The sequence below is a fragment of the Rhamphochromis sp. 'chilingali' genome (genome assembly GCF_963969265.1).
Source record: "Rhamphochromis sp. 'chilingali' genome assembly, chromosome: 21".
Classification (NCBI taxonomy): Eukaryota; Metazoa; Chordata; class Actinopteri; order Cichliformes; family Cichlidae; genus Rhamphochromis; species Rhamphochromis sp. 'chilingali'.
Genome location: NC_137949.1, coordinates 17,984,919 through 18,002,082, shown reverse-complemented (window position 1 = coordinate 18,002,082; position 17,164 = coordinate 17,984,919). Strand labels below are relative to the sequence as shown.

General features: G+C 41.0%; 1 protein-coding gene across 1 annotated transcript; it reads right to left on the bottom strand.

Annotated features, from left to right (window-relative positions):
* Nucleotides 1-1,125: 1,125 nt before the first annotated feature.
* Nucleotides 1,126-16,363, bottom strand: LOC308389658 (uncharacterized protein). Its single transcript, XM_080871149.1, has 10 exons — nt 16,188-16,363; nt 15,525-15,661; nt 15,253-15,348; nt 14,446-14,567; nt 11,218-11,394; nt 10,771-11,053; nt 7,265-7,337; nt 6,398-6,491; nt 6,164-6,305; nt 1,126-3,538 (listed from the first exon to the last, which is right to left on the bottom strand). The coding sequence occupies exons 1-10, from the start codon at nt 16,249-16,251 to the stop codon at nt 3,293-3,295; spliced, it is 1,434 nt and encodes a 477-aa protein (XP_080727275.1). The 5' UTR covers nt 16,252-16,363; the 3' UTR covers nt 1,126-3,292.
* Nucleotides 16,364-17,164: the final 801 nt, after the last annotated feature.

The following is a 17,164-nucleotide window of genomic DNA, read 5'->3' as shown; positions in this document are numbered from 1 at the left end:
AAATCTTTTTCTTGTATTCCTTATTTCATATCAAATCTTAAACTAGCACACCTTTCATTGAAAATGACTTTTTATTGCAATCCACGTTCTTTTTTTTCTTTAACTTTATCTGGCTTCCTGTTTATTACTTCCACCAAGGAGGCGATGCGTTCGATATTATTTGCATGAGTGCCTGTCATTCTGTCTGTAAACAAGACAGTTTGAAAAGTTTTGAATTAATTCTGATAAAACTTTGTAGGGGTGTAGAGTGAGTTCATGTTAATGATCCATTAAAATCTGTCTCACATCCACTGATGTCTTCAAGGTGAACTTAATGATTTATTGGTCAACAGCTGACAAAAAGTCTTGTAACCTGTTTCGTGTGTATTGTCGACATATAAAAAAAATACCTTAAAAGATTTGAAATATTATGTCACAATTGACCTCTGACCTCTTCTTCAAGGTCAAATATGGCCAGACTTACAAAAAATGACTTTTATCTTTAACACTATGCTTAAAATCCCACAGCCTTTCTTTGTATTGGCAACATTTAGGAAACAATACTGGTAAACTGGGATTCTAAGTATCACATGGATTGTCCCAATTGACCTCTGATCTCTCTTTTATTTTCACATATGCATTTCTTTCAAGTTGACCAAAAATGTGTTATTCTTACTGCACTGCAAACATTTTTAAATTATTTTTCTTTAACTATTAACACTCCCGTGGAAACATTTTGGAAAGCTGTGCCTTTTTTCTAACTTTCTCTTTGTTTGTTTCAGTTTCTTCAGTCAGACCTTCCTTCCTGTCTTTTCTTAATGGCTTCTTTCTTGCAACATTGTCATCAATTTCTCTGCTTCAACAAACTCATTAAAACTGTACAAACCCTGTTCTTGTATTTCCATGTATCTTTGCACATTTAAATAAATTGCTGCACCTCTTTCACCTTTTCCTATTAAAATATAAAGAAATGAGGGGTGGTTCATGATTCTTTCACAGTACTGAACATCCAAAAGATAAAAGAATAAGTATTTTATACTAAAAATGTGAATGATAATTTGAAATATACAAATATATGTGTTATGGTCCTCCAGTGCCCATATTTTGGACTATAACAGAAGAAGCCAGGCATCACTTAGGATTCCATCTCTTTTATTCTAGCACTATCATCATTGTTAAAATTGTCCTGGGTTAGGAAAAACAAATACAAGGTTTAGGTTGACACAGTACAACAGAAAAAAAAACCTGTCTGGTTTGCTTTGTAGAAAGTGTTGAAGACTTTTGAGCATGTAGTACTGATCACTGTACACTCCCTCTCCCTATCAACTCAAAATGAACCAAAAAGTTGATCACAGCACACTTCAAAAAAACTAAGAATATGCCAACATATAGGGAGATACGGTAGCTTATTTATGAACAAGAAGAAAATAAAATGAAAAAGTTAATTTGCACTTTTGAGCCCATTTATGAACGGGATGACTGTCACTACTACAAGTATGTGATTTCCTTCCTGAGAAAAGAAAGCTGTCCTTCAACGCACCACAGCAGGAGAGGTGGGGAACAAAGATTCAAACACGTGGCCTCGTCTTCTTCAAGCAAGGAGCAGGTCTTCATCGTTGTAACAGTTTCTTAATCAGGGTCCAAAGTCATTGATGTCGTCTTTTACTGACATGTATGCTAAACCTGCAGTGACTGGAACTAATTTTACGACATCACAATTCCCCCCCTCTGAGAACGTGAGCTTCTCTCTCTCTATCTCCTCATAATGACTCATTATTTTAAAAGGCTCAAATACTTTCTGTAAAAACATCACTGGGGAAATCAATCAATATAATATGTACTTAGTTAACAGTTTTATATTAGGAAAAATGCTCTTTTATACTGTTGCGATATTATCACCAGTCTAATGTTCATAGGATTCATATCTAAGAAACTGTCTACCTCAGTTTAGTATGACAGGAACTAGTTACAAGGACTAGCATGGTTCTGTAAAAAGGTCACATAATCCTCCGCTAACACCTCTAACATGTTGTATATGGCTTGTTTAATACTCACAAACACTGTGTGTCTCTCTGTGACTGGTCCCAGTCAAGAAAAAGACCCACAGGTCTTTTTTTCCAGTCCTACGCCTTAGTCTGATTAAACAAACACAATATAACTGTGAGCTTCAGTGATGTTTACCTGCTGGCTGTAACTCAATATTAACTGTAGAGGCATAACATGGACTTTATGTTGTATTTTAAATCTAGGCAAGAGAGCCAACGGGGGTATTTAAAAAGAACATTATCTTTAATGACTTCTGCAATTTAGAGGAAACACTGAATGTCTGTCGTTCTTTCTCGTGGCAGCTCGGTCTCAAAGGTGAAAAAGATGTCATCCAGGGGAAATCTGTCTGTAAATGTCTATTTTCCCTTTCTGTAAGTTAACGCACCTTTATAATATAAAGATCACTTGGATATAAAAGTATAGACAAAATGTGTTCTGGGTCACAAAGTCAATATTTGTCAGAGTAGCAGCTTGACTTTCTTTGTGTTTGTGTCTCTGAGATGTTCACAGGTCGTGACTGGGCTGTCCGAGGCTGTGTGCACAGCGGCACTGTTTGCCCTTGATTGTTTCAAACCGTCTATGTTTAAAACAAGCTTGAACGAAGGTAATCGCTTTAAAAAATAGAAGAAGGAGCTTCTATCTGAAGTAAGTTAAGTGGGATCTTTTGTTAATTTCTTTCCACATGCAGGACTTTTACTCACTCAGATTGAACTCAGGGAACAATCAAATCTTTTTCCTTTTTTTTTTTACCCGTTAACCCTCTAAAATGGCCAAAGAAAAGTTCCAAACAAAGAAAGCCGAATCAACAACATCAGGCAAAGGCCACATAGAGGTTATCGAACGAGAACTTGTTGGAGTCGAGCAGATTCCTGCTGACGTAACCATCCAGTGTCTATGTGGTCATTCTACAAAAGCAGCTCTGAAGGCAGGGCAGGGAACAAGGCTGACAAAGATTTCAAAGTTTGTGGAAAAGACTAATAATAACATACTACAAACTTCAGATCTACAAGTAGTCACTGTCAAAATCAGACACGCACTTCAGGGCTCAGGGAAAAGCACGCCCTCGTCATGCTGTCGTCTGCTGAAAGGACAAACGGCTTCTCTGTAAGTCTGTAGGCCTGAAGTCTCTGGCAGCAGCTCTCTTTTCAAAAAGGAAACTCTTCTTTTCCTGCCTCTTTTACGCAGAGGACAAACAGTATGAGGTCAGGTGGTTGTTCAAGCCTACAAATGCCATCAGAAGCAGTGGTGAGAAGGTCCAGAGGTCACGTCACACTCTGGTGTGACGACAGCTGTGGGAGGAGCCCGAGCCAGCGGCTGTGGCTCCAGACGGCGACGAAGGGTCCTCGTCGCTCGACTCGTTATGCTCCTCTTTGTGAAGGCCGAGGCTGATGTGGCTCTGCAGGGCGGCCGGGGTTAACCACTCCTTGGGTAGGCAGCTCTGCAGGAAAGGGATGCAGGAGCTGAAGTACGCCAGTCTGTTGACCCAGCGGGGGATTTCCCGTCCACACAGCAACTGAAAAAAGTTTGAATAAGTGATGATAAGAGCTGTATCCCACATACTGTCTTTGTTTTAGCTGTTTTAGAGCATAAGGCATTTAAACATTAGAAGAAAATGTGGTTATAGACGGTTATGTGGATGTGTTCCTTATTTCTCTTTATGTATAATGAAGTTAAAGTCTAGCGGCTGACTAGCAGACCTCAGTAAATGGACCATGGCCCAAGACCTCAGTATGGCCTAATAATTATCCGTATTGCTGTTTTAGAGGAGCAGTGCTTCAAAGGATAGTTGCAGATTTCTGTCAGAATCTGCAGATTATACAGTACAAATAAAATGTTCACGTTTCTCCAACGTTGTCTTCCAAACAGTTTCACTATCTACACTGGATGGCCAGGAAGCGTTCACGTTGTCTTCTCCGGCACTGATAATTGGCGTCTGTCTTGTGTCAGTGACGTAAAAGACGGATTTAATGCGACATGACCGTTCAAACAACAGTCGCTTTCTAAAACATCAGATATGTATCGGATTCAGGACCACATGCGAAAGTGACCCAGGTCGGATTTGGACATATCAGATTTGTGCTGTTCACACTGACATACCATGATCGGATATGGGTCGCATAGGGACAAAAAAGTCGGATTTAATGTGCTTTCGCCTGCAGTTAGTATCCTACATTTTGTTTTGATGCACGCTCAATCATCCAGGTAAGGAAATCCCAATTTTTTTTTGAGATTTCCTTACAGCTTTTTGGGGTACATCCTACATTTCCCAAGATGCAGCTTGACCAAGTAATGCAATGCTACTGCAGGATGTTTTTTCTTTAATTGGGTTTTTATTGGTAAGCCACCAATAAAGAGGCAGAAAAAACGACTAAGACTAGTGCATTAGTGCCCTTAGCGATGCTCACATTCATACAGGGATTTCTTTATTTTGTCCACTTTAAGCACTTTATCTACTTCATACCTCGAAGCCAAAGGAGCTTGCAAAGAAAAGCGTCTGGACTTCTTTAAGTTACTTGAAGACGTTTCACCTCTCATCCAAGAAGCTTCTTCAGTTCTAAGGTCAAATGGTGGGGAGTCCCAGATTTAAACCTAGTGGGAGTATCCCCCCACAGAGGGACAAAAGGACCCCCTGATGATCCTCTAATCGCCCATGCCAAGGTGTGAAAATGGGTGTGGGTCCCAATCAGCCAGAGTTTCGGGTGAGTTCATTGTGAAACCTGGCCCCACCTTATCATGCGAATTCCTGAGATCAGATGGCCCAGGATGTGAGTGGGCGTTAAGGCGTCTGGGAAGGGATCTCAAAACTGGATTATAGATGGCAGAGAGTTGGTGTCGTAAACCACCGCCTCTGTTCAAAGATGGTCGCTCACAGTGGACTTCTTTCACTCCTCTTTCAAACCATCTGTCCTCTCTGTCCAAAATGTGAACATTGGCATCCTCGAAAGAGTGTCCTTTATCCTTCAGATGCAGATGGACTGCTGAGTCTTGTCCTGTGGAGGTGGCTCTTCTGTGTTGTGCCATGCGCTTGTGAAGTGGCTGTTTGGTCTCTCCAATGTAGAGGTCTGGGCATTCCTCGCTGCACTGTGCAGCATACACCACATTGCTAAGTCTGTGTTTTGGCGTTTTGTCTTTCGGGTGAACCAGTTTTTGTCTGAGCGTGTTGCTGGGTCGCTTTTCTTTGCAAGCTCCTTTGACTACGATGACCTGGATGACTGAGAACCTTCACAGACATATTTCATACCTCGTAGTTAACTTTGCAGGCACGTGTTTGAAAAGAACATTTGCATAATACTACACGAACCCCAAAACCCCAAATTGCTGACCTCATAATGGTGCCGGAGGAAAAGGACAGCAAGGGTTGTCTTCAAAAAGTTCCTACCTCAACAAATACCATTTCATTCATGACTGAAATTCCTAGTGTGGATTTTGGTGGTATGACTGCTTGACACGATGCTTACAAAGCATTACTAAAAAATTACAAACAGGCAATGTGTTGTTAAACAAAACATATTAAGTTATCTTAGCAAAGGTGATAACCTTCTATCTGTCATAATCCTAGGGTCTTTGCTATTTTTCGATTATTGTGACTCGGGACTTCTTGCATAGCTTTAATTTTGAGTTTCTGTTTTTCTTCCTTTATAGAATGCTTCTGTTTTTTAAATTATTCTTTTACAGACAGTGTTATAGTCTAGTTTCCATGGAATTACAGTTTCTACTTTGAGTTTATTGTTCTTCATGTGTTTACTTCCCTCAGGGTTTCCCTAATTTTTCCTTCCTCTGCCTCATCCTTCTCTTTTGTCTTTGACCTGCAGGCCTTCTTTGTCTGTGTCTTCGTGTTAACGTCTGAATATCTTTATCTAGATATAAAACCCCAAAGCTGGATGCTTTACAACTACTAAACTGTTTGTCCTTTTATTGTTCTTCTCCTGTGGTAGTTTGATGCTGAATGAACCTCCTGAACCACAGAAGGCACTTTTACAACTTTCACTAAGACTGCTTGTAATGACTTAACTGACCTTCGATGTGTAGCTCTAAATGTATTCCTGTGCACAAATTTTCGCTTGAAAAGGAAGATTTCTTTTGTCTTTTTTACAGGTTTTTACTTAGACCTAGAGGAACATAGTTGTATGAGACTGACCTCAGACAGCGAGGAGGAGAAGTGGTTGCAGTTTTTGTGCATTAGATGGTAGGCGTTCCCTTTGAACTCTTTACCGAGCTCCTCCATGATTTTATCTATGTCCTCCTCTGTGAAGTCAGTGGTGCCCAAAACAATGGCCTCCCTGTTTAAAAGCAGAAAGAGTTACGTGAGCACACTCACCTCCACCATTAACAGCATCACAGTGCACTGTATGCTAAAATGGAGCACGCTCACTTGAATTTGAATGTCTCTCCCAGTTCGGCAGCATTGCCGGGGTTGATTTCAAAGATGCCACTGAAAGGGTATGGATGGCCTCCATATGCAAATTCTGTGTGGCAGAGGACAAAGAGGCAAAACACAGGTTAGCGCTTTGAATGAAAGCACTGAGCAACTGTAATTACACAGAAGCACACAATTAATCACAGACACACTGTTCTTAAATCATTAGGCCTGTTTAATTGCATGTCTCTCAGCCCTTTGTTTACAGCCTTCTTAGGAAAAACTGTGATCAACAAAGTATTGCATAGAGATGCTTAAACATGTAGCTAAATGCAAGTTAGTAAATACTAAGTTAACTAAACTACACCAATAAAACCTCCACCTGATTTTGTCCAAAAGATGGACTAAATGCAACCAAGTCTACGCGTTTTATACTTTATTATTAGGTCCAAAGTAGCGTTAGATCAGTGGCAGTATATTTAATTCATGGGTCATTAATTCAAACTCAGGTTATTATGAGTAAATTCCATTAATGGAGTCATTTCCTCTCCTAGTAAAGCCCATATTTTCGCTATCATCATATTTCTCTGTGCAGAGAGCCAATATTTCCAGTTGCAAGGATGTAATGGATTCCCAGTGATCTGGTTTCATGCTGGTTTCTGCCTCTATTTTAAAACCAAACACACACACACACACACAGTGAGTCAGTGATGACTCAACCCAGGGAAATGGGGTCATGATATTAGGAACATAACCCGTTATTCCATTTTTAAAACCAGACTTCATCTGTGCAGTGATGCACCGCTCCGAGTTTCCACTCGTAGTGTTATTCTGATGCCACTAACTTGGATTTCAGAGACATACAGGAAGCTCCATTCTTACCTCTCCCATAAATCTCAATGCCTGAGTGGAAGACACCAATGCCCAGATTGGACGTGTATTCGTTTATCCAATACTGCAGAGAAACACAGAGAGAAGGAAAGAGTCAGGAAGGAGAAACCATGCGGCTGCCCTGCAGAATCACACTGCGATCTATAATAGCACTGTCTTATACTTTATTACCAAATAAGAAGTGAATGGCTTTGACTGCACATGCATCTTTTAGTGCATTTTGGACATTTTTCAACTTTCTTGGCATTTTTAGAATACACTTACTCTCTGTACTGTTTGTATAGGCCTGTGCAGTAAAGCTATACCAGAAGCTTGCTCTGTACAAAGGTGACGAAGCCTTCCCGCCAGCGGCTCTAAAGTTCACTTTTTTATAATGTTCAATTAAACCAACAAATGTGCAGATTTAATTTGCGTGTCAGTGATGTGAGGATTCCTATTAGCACATGTCTATGTGCTTTATTTCTCCATGTTGTGTGCAGGTCATCTGACTGTTGCAAGGTTTTTAGTTTAGCATAAAATGCCTGTCCTGTAGCAGAATACTCCTCCTACTGTTGGTAGAAAGTATTTAATTTAATTTACCTGCACTTTAGAGCACGAATCAGTGCATTTGTTGGCTTTACCTACACATTTCTATTCAGATTGCAAAAGCATTGGCATACCAGCATCCACTGAGAATGCCCAGTGATGGATAGATTTGCCACAGAACAGCATTGCGATCAATCACAGACTGGACTACGGGAGGAAATTTTACCCATCATCCTTTGATGGTGGTGTTGTGAGCCAACCTGCTTGCCCTTCACTGCAGACAGTTATGAGATAATTCACTGAAGGTCCAAAGCTCCCTCACCCAACACCCACCGACACTCCCCTATCCTCAGACACCCCAGGGAAAACATGCTAAGAGCCATCTTTGCTACCCCAGCTGTCCCTTATTAATAATAAATCATGTTTCCGGACGTAGAATAATACAATAAAAGCATTTCCACCGCACTGCTTCGTGTCAGCAGGCTCTCCTCATGTTTTTGCAGTGACCTCCTGCCTTTTAGCTCTCACATGAGGGATGGAAGAATAATACAACCAGAAGGAAACAGTCTACAAGGACAAACATGTCCAATGACTTGACTTCCCCGAGAGTGCACAAACAACTGAGTCCCATTAGCGGAGCTTTCTTTTATTTCCTGCCTTTGCAGATAAAGCATGCATCGCTGCACACATCTACAAATCGCTTAGATTTCATTTCAGAGATGATTGATTCATCATCCTCGTCGATTTACTCTCATCCTGCTGCTTCCTCTTCTTGTCGTGCTGAATTCCCCACAAATTATTTAAGGCTGACTTTGGCTGTCACCGCCCTCGTGATCACTTTCTCCCAGTTTAACAACAACAACATGACCTGTTAAGTCCCAGCCCAGTGGAGCCACCACCCTGGAATTTAATCAGCTGTTTAAGCAGCTGTTACTTCTGCTGTCACAATGAGATCCTCATCTGTGAGATAGTTTGAAGTTATCAGGAGGAAGCTGCCAGGTCCAAAGCTGCACCTGGCTTCGTTTGTGGTTGTACGCAAGTGCGTGCCAGTATACACTCTCAGTTCTGGTGTGAATCATGACTGTATTCCTTCTCCAAACAGTCTTAAAGCTTGGAGATGAAAGCACTTGTTGAAATATTTAACTTCACTAAGAATAGAAAAATGTGGGATTCAAATACCTAGTGGGGAAATTTCTTGCTTTAAATATAAGCTCTACAGTTTTATTTTACAAGTGAGAACCTTCCCTTTAAGAAATCTTCAGGAACAGTTCTCCAGGCTTTGTGGAGACCAGTCTATGACTCTTGCATGTTTTTTCTATCCAGGTTTTTACTGCATATACAGTGGGATTACTGTCATGCTGAAAAATGAAGGTGCTGTCAGATGCTTTCCACGTGGTATTACATGGTGTCTCACAATATGATGGTACTTTTCTCTGACCTGTGTCAGGTCTTTGTTGGATTCCCCCTAATTCTTAATAACTTTCACATACTTTTAATCTGCTGTAGATAGTTTTTAAGGCTGACACTTCTTTTGTCCTCCACTTGTCCACTTATCTTATTTTTTAAAGAACACATTGTACAGCATCCTGAGATATGACAAGGTTTTGACTGATAGCTGTTTTGGTGCCTTATTAGTACAAAAAATGTTATGCCTGTCAAATTGTTTTATATTTGCCATTTTTCATAGAGTCAACAAAAGAACAATTTTTTTCATGACAGGCTGTTAGTAACAAAAGTGCCTAAAGATACAGTTTAAAATGGGTTCTTTGCTAAGCTGTCCGTCTGGTTCATCCCTTGAGTTAAATGCTTTTTTTATGCTTGAATGATTCATAGGTCTGTGGTAAGTGGATTAAAAAAAACAAAAAACACTTCTGAAAACAGTCGTGTATAAAAAGTGGCCTGAAAATGAGTGAAAACGCACCAAATGTCTACAGAAAAACTCTGAAGGACCTTCAGAAAGCTTGGAGAACTATTGCTGATGACCACTTTAAAGTTTACAAGAAAGTCGGGATCCTCAAAATATAAAGAAATGACACATGCCTCAAGATTTCTGCAAATTACTTAATTACTCATGAATGTTTTTTTTATATATATTTTTAAAATTCTCTTCTGTCCTGGCTTTGAGATGTAGCTAAAGTCCACCATTTTGCTTTATTATCAAACTTTGTCTTGGATACTGAGTGAAATCCCTGAATTTACAACACATTCTGTGTTTTTTGTTGCACAGAATCGTATTTTATTTGTCTGCATGCTGCTAAATGATAACATTGTTTCAATCTAAATGGAGGAATTCTGCATAAGATTCACACAGGACACTGCTCAGCAGTACAGTCTGCGAAAACAGCCACTGGGTCCAAGTCTGAATGAGGACCCTTGTCCTTTGCTGGTGTGTTTGTGTATACATATGATGTGAATCCCAGGCACAGAGACAGAGGTCAGAAGATTGAGGGAGTCTCTTGTTTCACAGGTCTGTGGTTGCCTAGTGGCCTATAAAACAAAATTTTCCTATCATTCTTCTTTTCTTTCTTACTTTCTTCAATTTAAATGTCAGAGATAAATGATTCCACCTGCCAAATGGGGCTCACAGTTAAATAATGCCTAGAATAAAACAATGTAGTCACGTCTGCAGCAGACCAACCTACATGCTGAGCGGCTACGAAACCACCCAGGCTCTTCTTCACTTGGCGTTGCAGTAAATCTTTGAAGGTGGGTGTAACAGCAAAAAATTATACAAAAAAATGCTTTGTTTTAGTGTGACACTACAAGAATGTGAAGTGGAAACCTCAGCTTTAAAAGTGATACTGTAAGAGTGGACTTTGCTGCAGGTACCCCACTCCCTGGTTTTCAAAGCATGAGCACATGTGGATTCCTTCACTCCCCAAGCCATTGTTCTGAGTGTAAATACCAAACAGAGGACAGTGACTAAAAAGAAAACAGAAAGTGAGTGCACTTTGGTTCAGGTGGATCCTTACCATATCATACACGTTAAGGATGACGGGTTCATTAGCCATGGTTTTAACCTGAGCTGGAAAGGCAAACCTTAGTCCGCGTTTTAAGGTTGTCAGCACCTCCTCACCCGGTGGAGTCACAGGGCCACACGGTGGAAGGCAGGAGCTGCAACGGGCAGACCTCTGCAGGAGGGACGGCCGATGCTCATTCCCCCACAAGGCAACAAAACTGCATGGACGCAGCTCCGCGCGTAAAAGTCTAAAGAAAGTGGGCAGCTGAGGGCTGAGATAGATGTCACAGAGCCATTACGGCAAGTACGGTCAGGAACTCAGATCCGAGCAGGGCAAAGCGAGGTGCAGCAATGAAAGAGGCCCATCTCCGAGCCCCGAAATATAATCAGCTGTTAAGGGAAATCGATGGTGGCAGCAGGCGCCTTTGCGTAATAACAGCAACCACGGCACTCAGCTCACAGCATCAGATCAGGGGTGATGATGTGATCCATAGTCGACACGAAGGCCCTGCATGCGCTGAAATCCGAGGCGGGTGCCCTCCTGTCATCATGAGCGAAAAGGCGACAGCTAGAGCAGATGGAAGTCGAGGATGGAGGCGGAGTGCGGGCCATTTTCACGCGGAGGATGATGGAGCAACTGCGGGAGGGAAAGACTCCTGGGCCATGGCGGTTAATTACAGCTGATAGGGGAGTCAAGTTCAGCAGGAGCATCCCCAGCCGGTGCTGCTGCTACTGCTGGTCAGCATCAAACATCCTCTTCGTAGAGAAGGGAGGACAGCAGACTCAAACCTCCGCGATACGACCCCCAAAACATCGCCGATCCTCTCCCCGAGACCGCTCCACGAAGGCTTCCAAATCGGTTTCACCAAGTCCCGAAGCGGCCGAGATGCATCCGTATTGTGCGGCTATTATCCAGCTCTGGCTCTGCCTCCCCGGTTGATTACATCATATGTGCCTGCAAGGCATCCTCCAACAGCTGATGGGAGACAGAGCCGCTGGTGGGAGTACAGGAGCACATTTTGTTACAAAAGACACCTCTTTACTATTTCTGTCAGCCCGCTCGACAGACTGAAATGCTCTTAATGTTCCACCTCCAACTTACACCGATTTAGGGAACACTCGGTTTAAAGTGAGAGAAACAATTTCAGCGTTTTGTGTACTTAAAAAAAACTCAACTGGTGCTACATTTGACACAAAAAGGAAAAAAATACTCTTAATATTCGCAAATCCACTTTTACTTTGAAAAACAAACAGACCACATCCGGTGTTGGTCAACGTCCAAAATTCCAACCAAAAAAAGAAATAAAAAGGAAAAAAGAGATAATTTATAATTTCTCTTTAATGTCAAATAATGAAATTATTTGTTTTCGTGTTTCGGAAATCTCAGTTTTAAAAAAACGAAACTCACTAACCAATAACTTTAAATAAAAAAAACATGAAAAAAAAAAAACTACTTAGACTACATTAAAAACTTAAGATGTGCACGCATTCCTAATTTACTATCATTTTAGAAACTTAGAAGTAAATTTGGATGAATAAATTAATCCGCTTATGATAAAGTATAATGGCTGGATGGGCACTTTGTTTGGAACAAATAAATACAATTACAGATCAAACTATTTTCAATCTACAGAGAGGATTACATGAAATAGGATAGCACAATTAATACACATGCAGATGATGATGAAACATATACTAACTTGCTATATTTGCTTTAAACGTATATATTTATATATATATATATATATATTAAAACTCAACCTCCCCCTTGAATTAGTAATTCACCTGCTTAAAGTCACCTCAGGTTTGACCCTCAAAGCTAAACACAACATTGTAGTTTATAATTAAATGGCTCACAATTCTAAACATCCTGAATTTGCAGTTCTCTCTGACGTTCCTTATTGAGTACTTTTTATTTTGTGCAATCTTCCACTAGCGTCTTGTTTTTATTCACTTAAGTAAAACATTACTTGCCTTAAAGATCGACCTCCACCCCCCAAATAACCCCAAACTAAAAATCACCCCCCCCACACACACACACACACACACACCAGTTAATTCTTCATGAATTTTAATAGTTGCCTGCTGGATGACAAACACACAGTATTTGCATATTTTATTACACTTTTCACATCTCTTTCTCTGAGATACTTTACATCCTACCGTCTCACTCAGCAGAGCAACATGAAATGTATTTACAGACCACACACCACCACAGTGGACACGATTCACTTCTTCTTTACTTGCACTATGGTCCTTAATGGAGGAGTTGCATGATTGTGGCTAGTGCAAGAAGAAACGTAAAAACATCTACAGAGGCTGACAGCAAATCGTTTCTTAGCTGCGTTTCAGTGTCGAGCTGCTGTTTGGTCCGTCAGACAAATACAAACAATTTCTTTCGTATGTTCATCTATGTTCAAGCTCAGCAGGAGGTTTAGTGTCTTTATACACACTGGCCTCAAATCGCAATAAGATGAGTGTTTCAGCCTGAAGAAATGAGCCTGATTTCAGATCAGCGGTTCACCCTGAGTGGCCTGACCAAGAGTTTTTTTCTAAGGTACCAAATTCATACTACTGAGTTCATATTACCAAACTGTGGACAAGTGTCACAGACTAATAACCAAATATTAGGTGATTTCACTAACCCATCTTCTCATAGGTTAGCTGTCTGAGCCACAGGGCTCTACGCTGTCATCCAGCTGCTCTGTTGCACCAAGTAATGTTAATCCCACACACAACTTCCTGTACTTGGAATGCTCATTAGAACACTGAATGTGTATTCATCTGCAGCTGAAAACAGTCCCCAATAAATACACCATTTCCTCCTGCTTGAGTAAGGTTTTCAATAAATTTCAGTCACCAGAAGTCTTTAAATAAAATATTTTTTTTATGTAATAATATATCTGATGTCTATTTTTAAACATTTAAGAGAGACGACTGGCTCATTATAGGTTCTGGTCTTTTAACAGGCTACAGTGAGGGCGGATGGGTCTGATTTTCATTTTGAGAGCAAAATGAAGCAACGCAATCTCCTCCGTTTCTTTGCAAACAGGAAAAAGGCACACAAAAAAAAAGTCCATTATGAGCTTTTATCACAGCAACTGCTTTCATCAGTTGCCACAGCTCCTGATAAACACCACATTAGGGTGCTGCTCCTCCCACAATTCTGTGCAACACTTCAAAATGAAAATCAAACCTATGTGTGTGAAGCATGAAGGTAGAGTTCAGAGAGATCCCCCATTCAATGATGGAGGCTTAGATGCCTACAAGTGACTGAACCTAAACACTCTTTCAGTTTATAATGATCAGGTTCAAGCAGTCAGACTCTATCCAAAGATTAAATAGTTTTGCATATACAAGCAGCCATTTTTTTCTGCCTGAGAAACTCAGTCCAGCAGCAGGAATGTATACACCCTTCTTTTACTTACCATCGTAAAGCTACCTAATAAAAGTTATCTCATCTCTGTGGTAAGACTTTTTGCATAGGAGGGGTATCAAAAAGCTATCATTAATCACAAAATATGCACGTATGTGTGTGGGGGGGGACCTCATCAGTGACACCAGCACCTGCTAATCGCAAAAACAAGATCTACTTTTCACATTTTGTTCCCTCTCTCATGTAGTTGGCATTTAGCAATGGTTTTTGATCCTAAAAATTATGTACAGACATTGCGCTTTCTAAGCGCGCCGCCTGTAAATGTAAAAGAGGATTGCGGCAGCTCCCGTTAACACTGCCAGTAATCCCAGAATAGACGCAGGAGACTGGTGTTCGGACTCAGAGCCTGTGGAGCCGTTCATGTGGTGGGATTCCTGCAAGACATAAAAAGGAGCAAAGATTAAAGTTGCACTGAGGGGATACTGACACAAATGTTTGTGGTGGACAGAGAAAACGTATCTTCTGTGGTTGTTTATACATGCGTGCACATACGCACACTTATTTTAAGCTCAACAACCGACGGAAAGTAAAACTCTCACGCGCAGTTTAAAGATGCTTATCTCTACAGGTATGTTCATGACATCACTGATTTGCATAACCGTCAGGAAACAGTTTTAACAGAAAGGATCTGATACGCTTGGAGGCGCACTGTACTGCACTAACTGGTAGCAGTTCTTCTTTATGTTTTGGTGTTTTTTGTTTGTATTGGCATTGCCAGACTTATTTTTTGCTTATTTCTCACTTTGAATTCAAGAAACATTAAAAGATGCTAAAGGGCAATCAGCAATTTAAATTCCTCCAGCAGAGCTATAAACTTTTACAGACTTGTTTTGCATGATGCACCTCTCCGTCCTCCTTAGCTTGCAGCAGTGAGACTGTTTATAAAAACCTGCTGACACTCGCACATCACCACTACTCTTGTTACCAGTGAAATTCAGAATTAATTTTAAAATTGTCTTAATAACATAAAGCTTGAAACAATAATGCTCTAGAGCTACTGAGACCACATAACAAGCAGTCAGTCTCTCTGATCTGAGAGTGTAGCTCCTGACTCCTGACCTTTTTCTGTATAAGGAGCTCCACTTCCTCCCCAGCTGTCCGAAACAGCTCCACCACGGCTTTGTGTGTCCGGCCTTCTAGCACAGCTCCGTTTATCTAGAAATATTAAAGTTAATAAATAAATAAAAGCTCACTTCCAACCCGTTCTGCAGCATATATTTGGTTTCATTTTCTATTAGTGAGCTGTTAAGAGAAAAGGCCATGGTGAATGCATGACATCTCTTCAAATGTGTCTTTTTCAGTCCAAAGCAAAAACATGACGCTTTTATTACCGAGAGGATCTTGTCGCCCTCCTGTAGTCTTCCGTCCTGGCCTGCAGCTCCATCTTCTTTGATTTTAGACACGTATACACCACTGTCATTGTACACATACTGCTGGTCCACGCCCCCAACTATATTGAAACCCAAGCCTCAAAAGAAAATACATTAGTGTAATCAGTATATAATCAGGTTCACCAGACCAGCAGCTGCTGACCCAATCAATAATATTTATCCAAGTAGATCACAGTTCAAGAGGAAATCTTCCAAAGCTGCACTGCTACTTAGACGAGCAGATTAAAAGCAAGACCAACCTGACAAAATGTTACATAACCGAGTGTAAGCGAGTCTGTAAAATAAATAAACCACTGGTGTCTATGAACGAGCTGTCCATCAGCGTGATAGGGCCGATAACTTTTAAAGATTTTAACACTGGGTCAAAGTGCATAAATCAGCTTTTCCTTTGCAAATAAGGCAGCTGCTAATACTCAGTTGGCCTCGATAATCTACTTCCTCCATTTACGCCACAACGACGCGGAGGTTTGGTCGCTTTTATTTGCAAATTAGCCTTTAGCTTCAGGACACTGAGCACAGCCTGACAGCGATGATTTTTGCTAGCTTTCGCAGCTAGCTAGTGGTGCTATCCACTGGTAACAGTCCCACTAATTATCTCCTTACCAGCCGGTCCTCGCTTCAGCCTTATGGTTTCCACGTTGGAAGAAGTGTCCAGAGAGCCGTTCATTGTGTCCAAACGTCAACCTGGTAAAATAAATCTTCAGAGAAGAGGGACAAACTATGTATCTGAAGGTGAACTCATTGAGGAGTTTCGATTTGCTTTTTGGCCACCACCGGCGCAGACAGAGCTGTAACAGTGCCCCCTGACGGCAAGAGGCTGAACTCCAGGCTGATTTTCGAATTACAGGGCAGGGAGGCAAATCAGAGACAAGTTATTAAAAAATACTCAATATCAGAGTTAATGAGTGAAGGGAATGGGCTGAGGAGGTGCAAGGAGTGCTTTGAGGAGTTGATGAATAAAATACATAAAAGAGAAAGGAGGGCAGATGGAGGTCAGTTAGTGAATCAGGGAGTGAAGAGAATTAGTAAGGAGGAAGTGAGAACAGATGTAAAGAGTGGAAAGGGTGTTGGTGACATACCTGTATAGATAGCTAGGCAGTGGAAAATGTGCTGGTACAGATTTCCACGAATAAAAGTGATGTGCAAAGCAGTGTTGATGGACAGGTTGACAAATGAAGTCCAGTAGCAGGCTCTGTGAACGATGAGATTGTGAGCCCTACTGAGAGTAGGAGGCCAGTGGAAGAGAGTCTGGAGAGGTGGATGTATGCTCTGGTGTGATAAGAAATTAAAGTGAGTAGAAGCAAGGCAGAATACATGTGTGTGAACGAGAAGGAGACAGGTGTAACAGTGAAGCTGCAAGGGATAGAGATAGTGAAGGTGGATGAGTTAAATACCTGCAGCCAACCATCCAAAGCAATGGACGGTGCACAAGAGAGCTTAAGAACAAAATGCAGGCAGGGAGAAGTGGGTGGAGAAGAGAAGGGATCGTGGACACATTGGACAAAGGACATGGAATATGGCAGAAAACCCAAATAGAGAAGGTTCATGAATGTAGTAAAGGAAGATATGTAGAGGGTTAA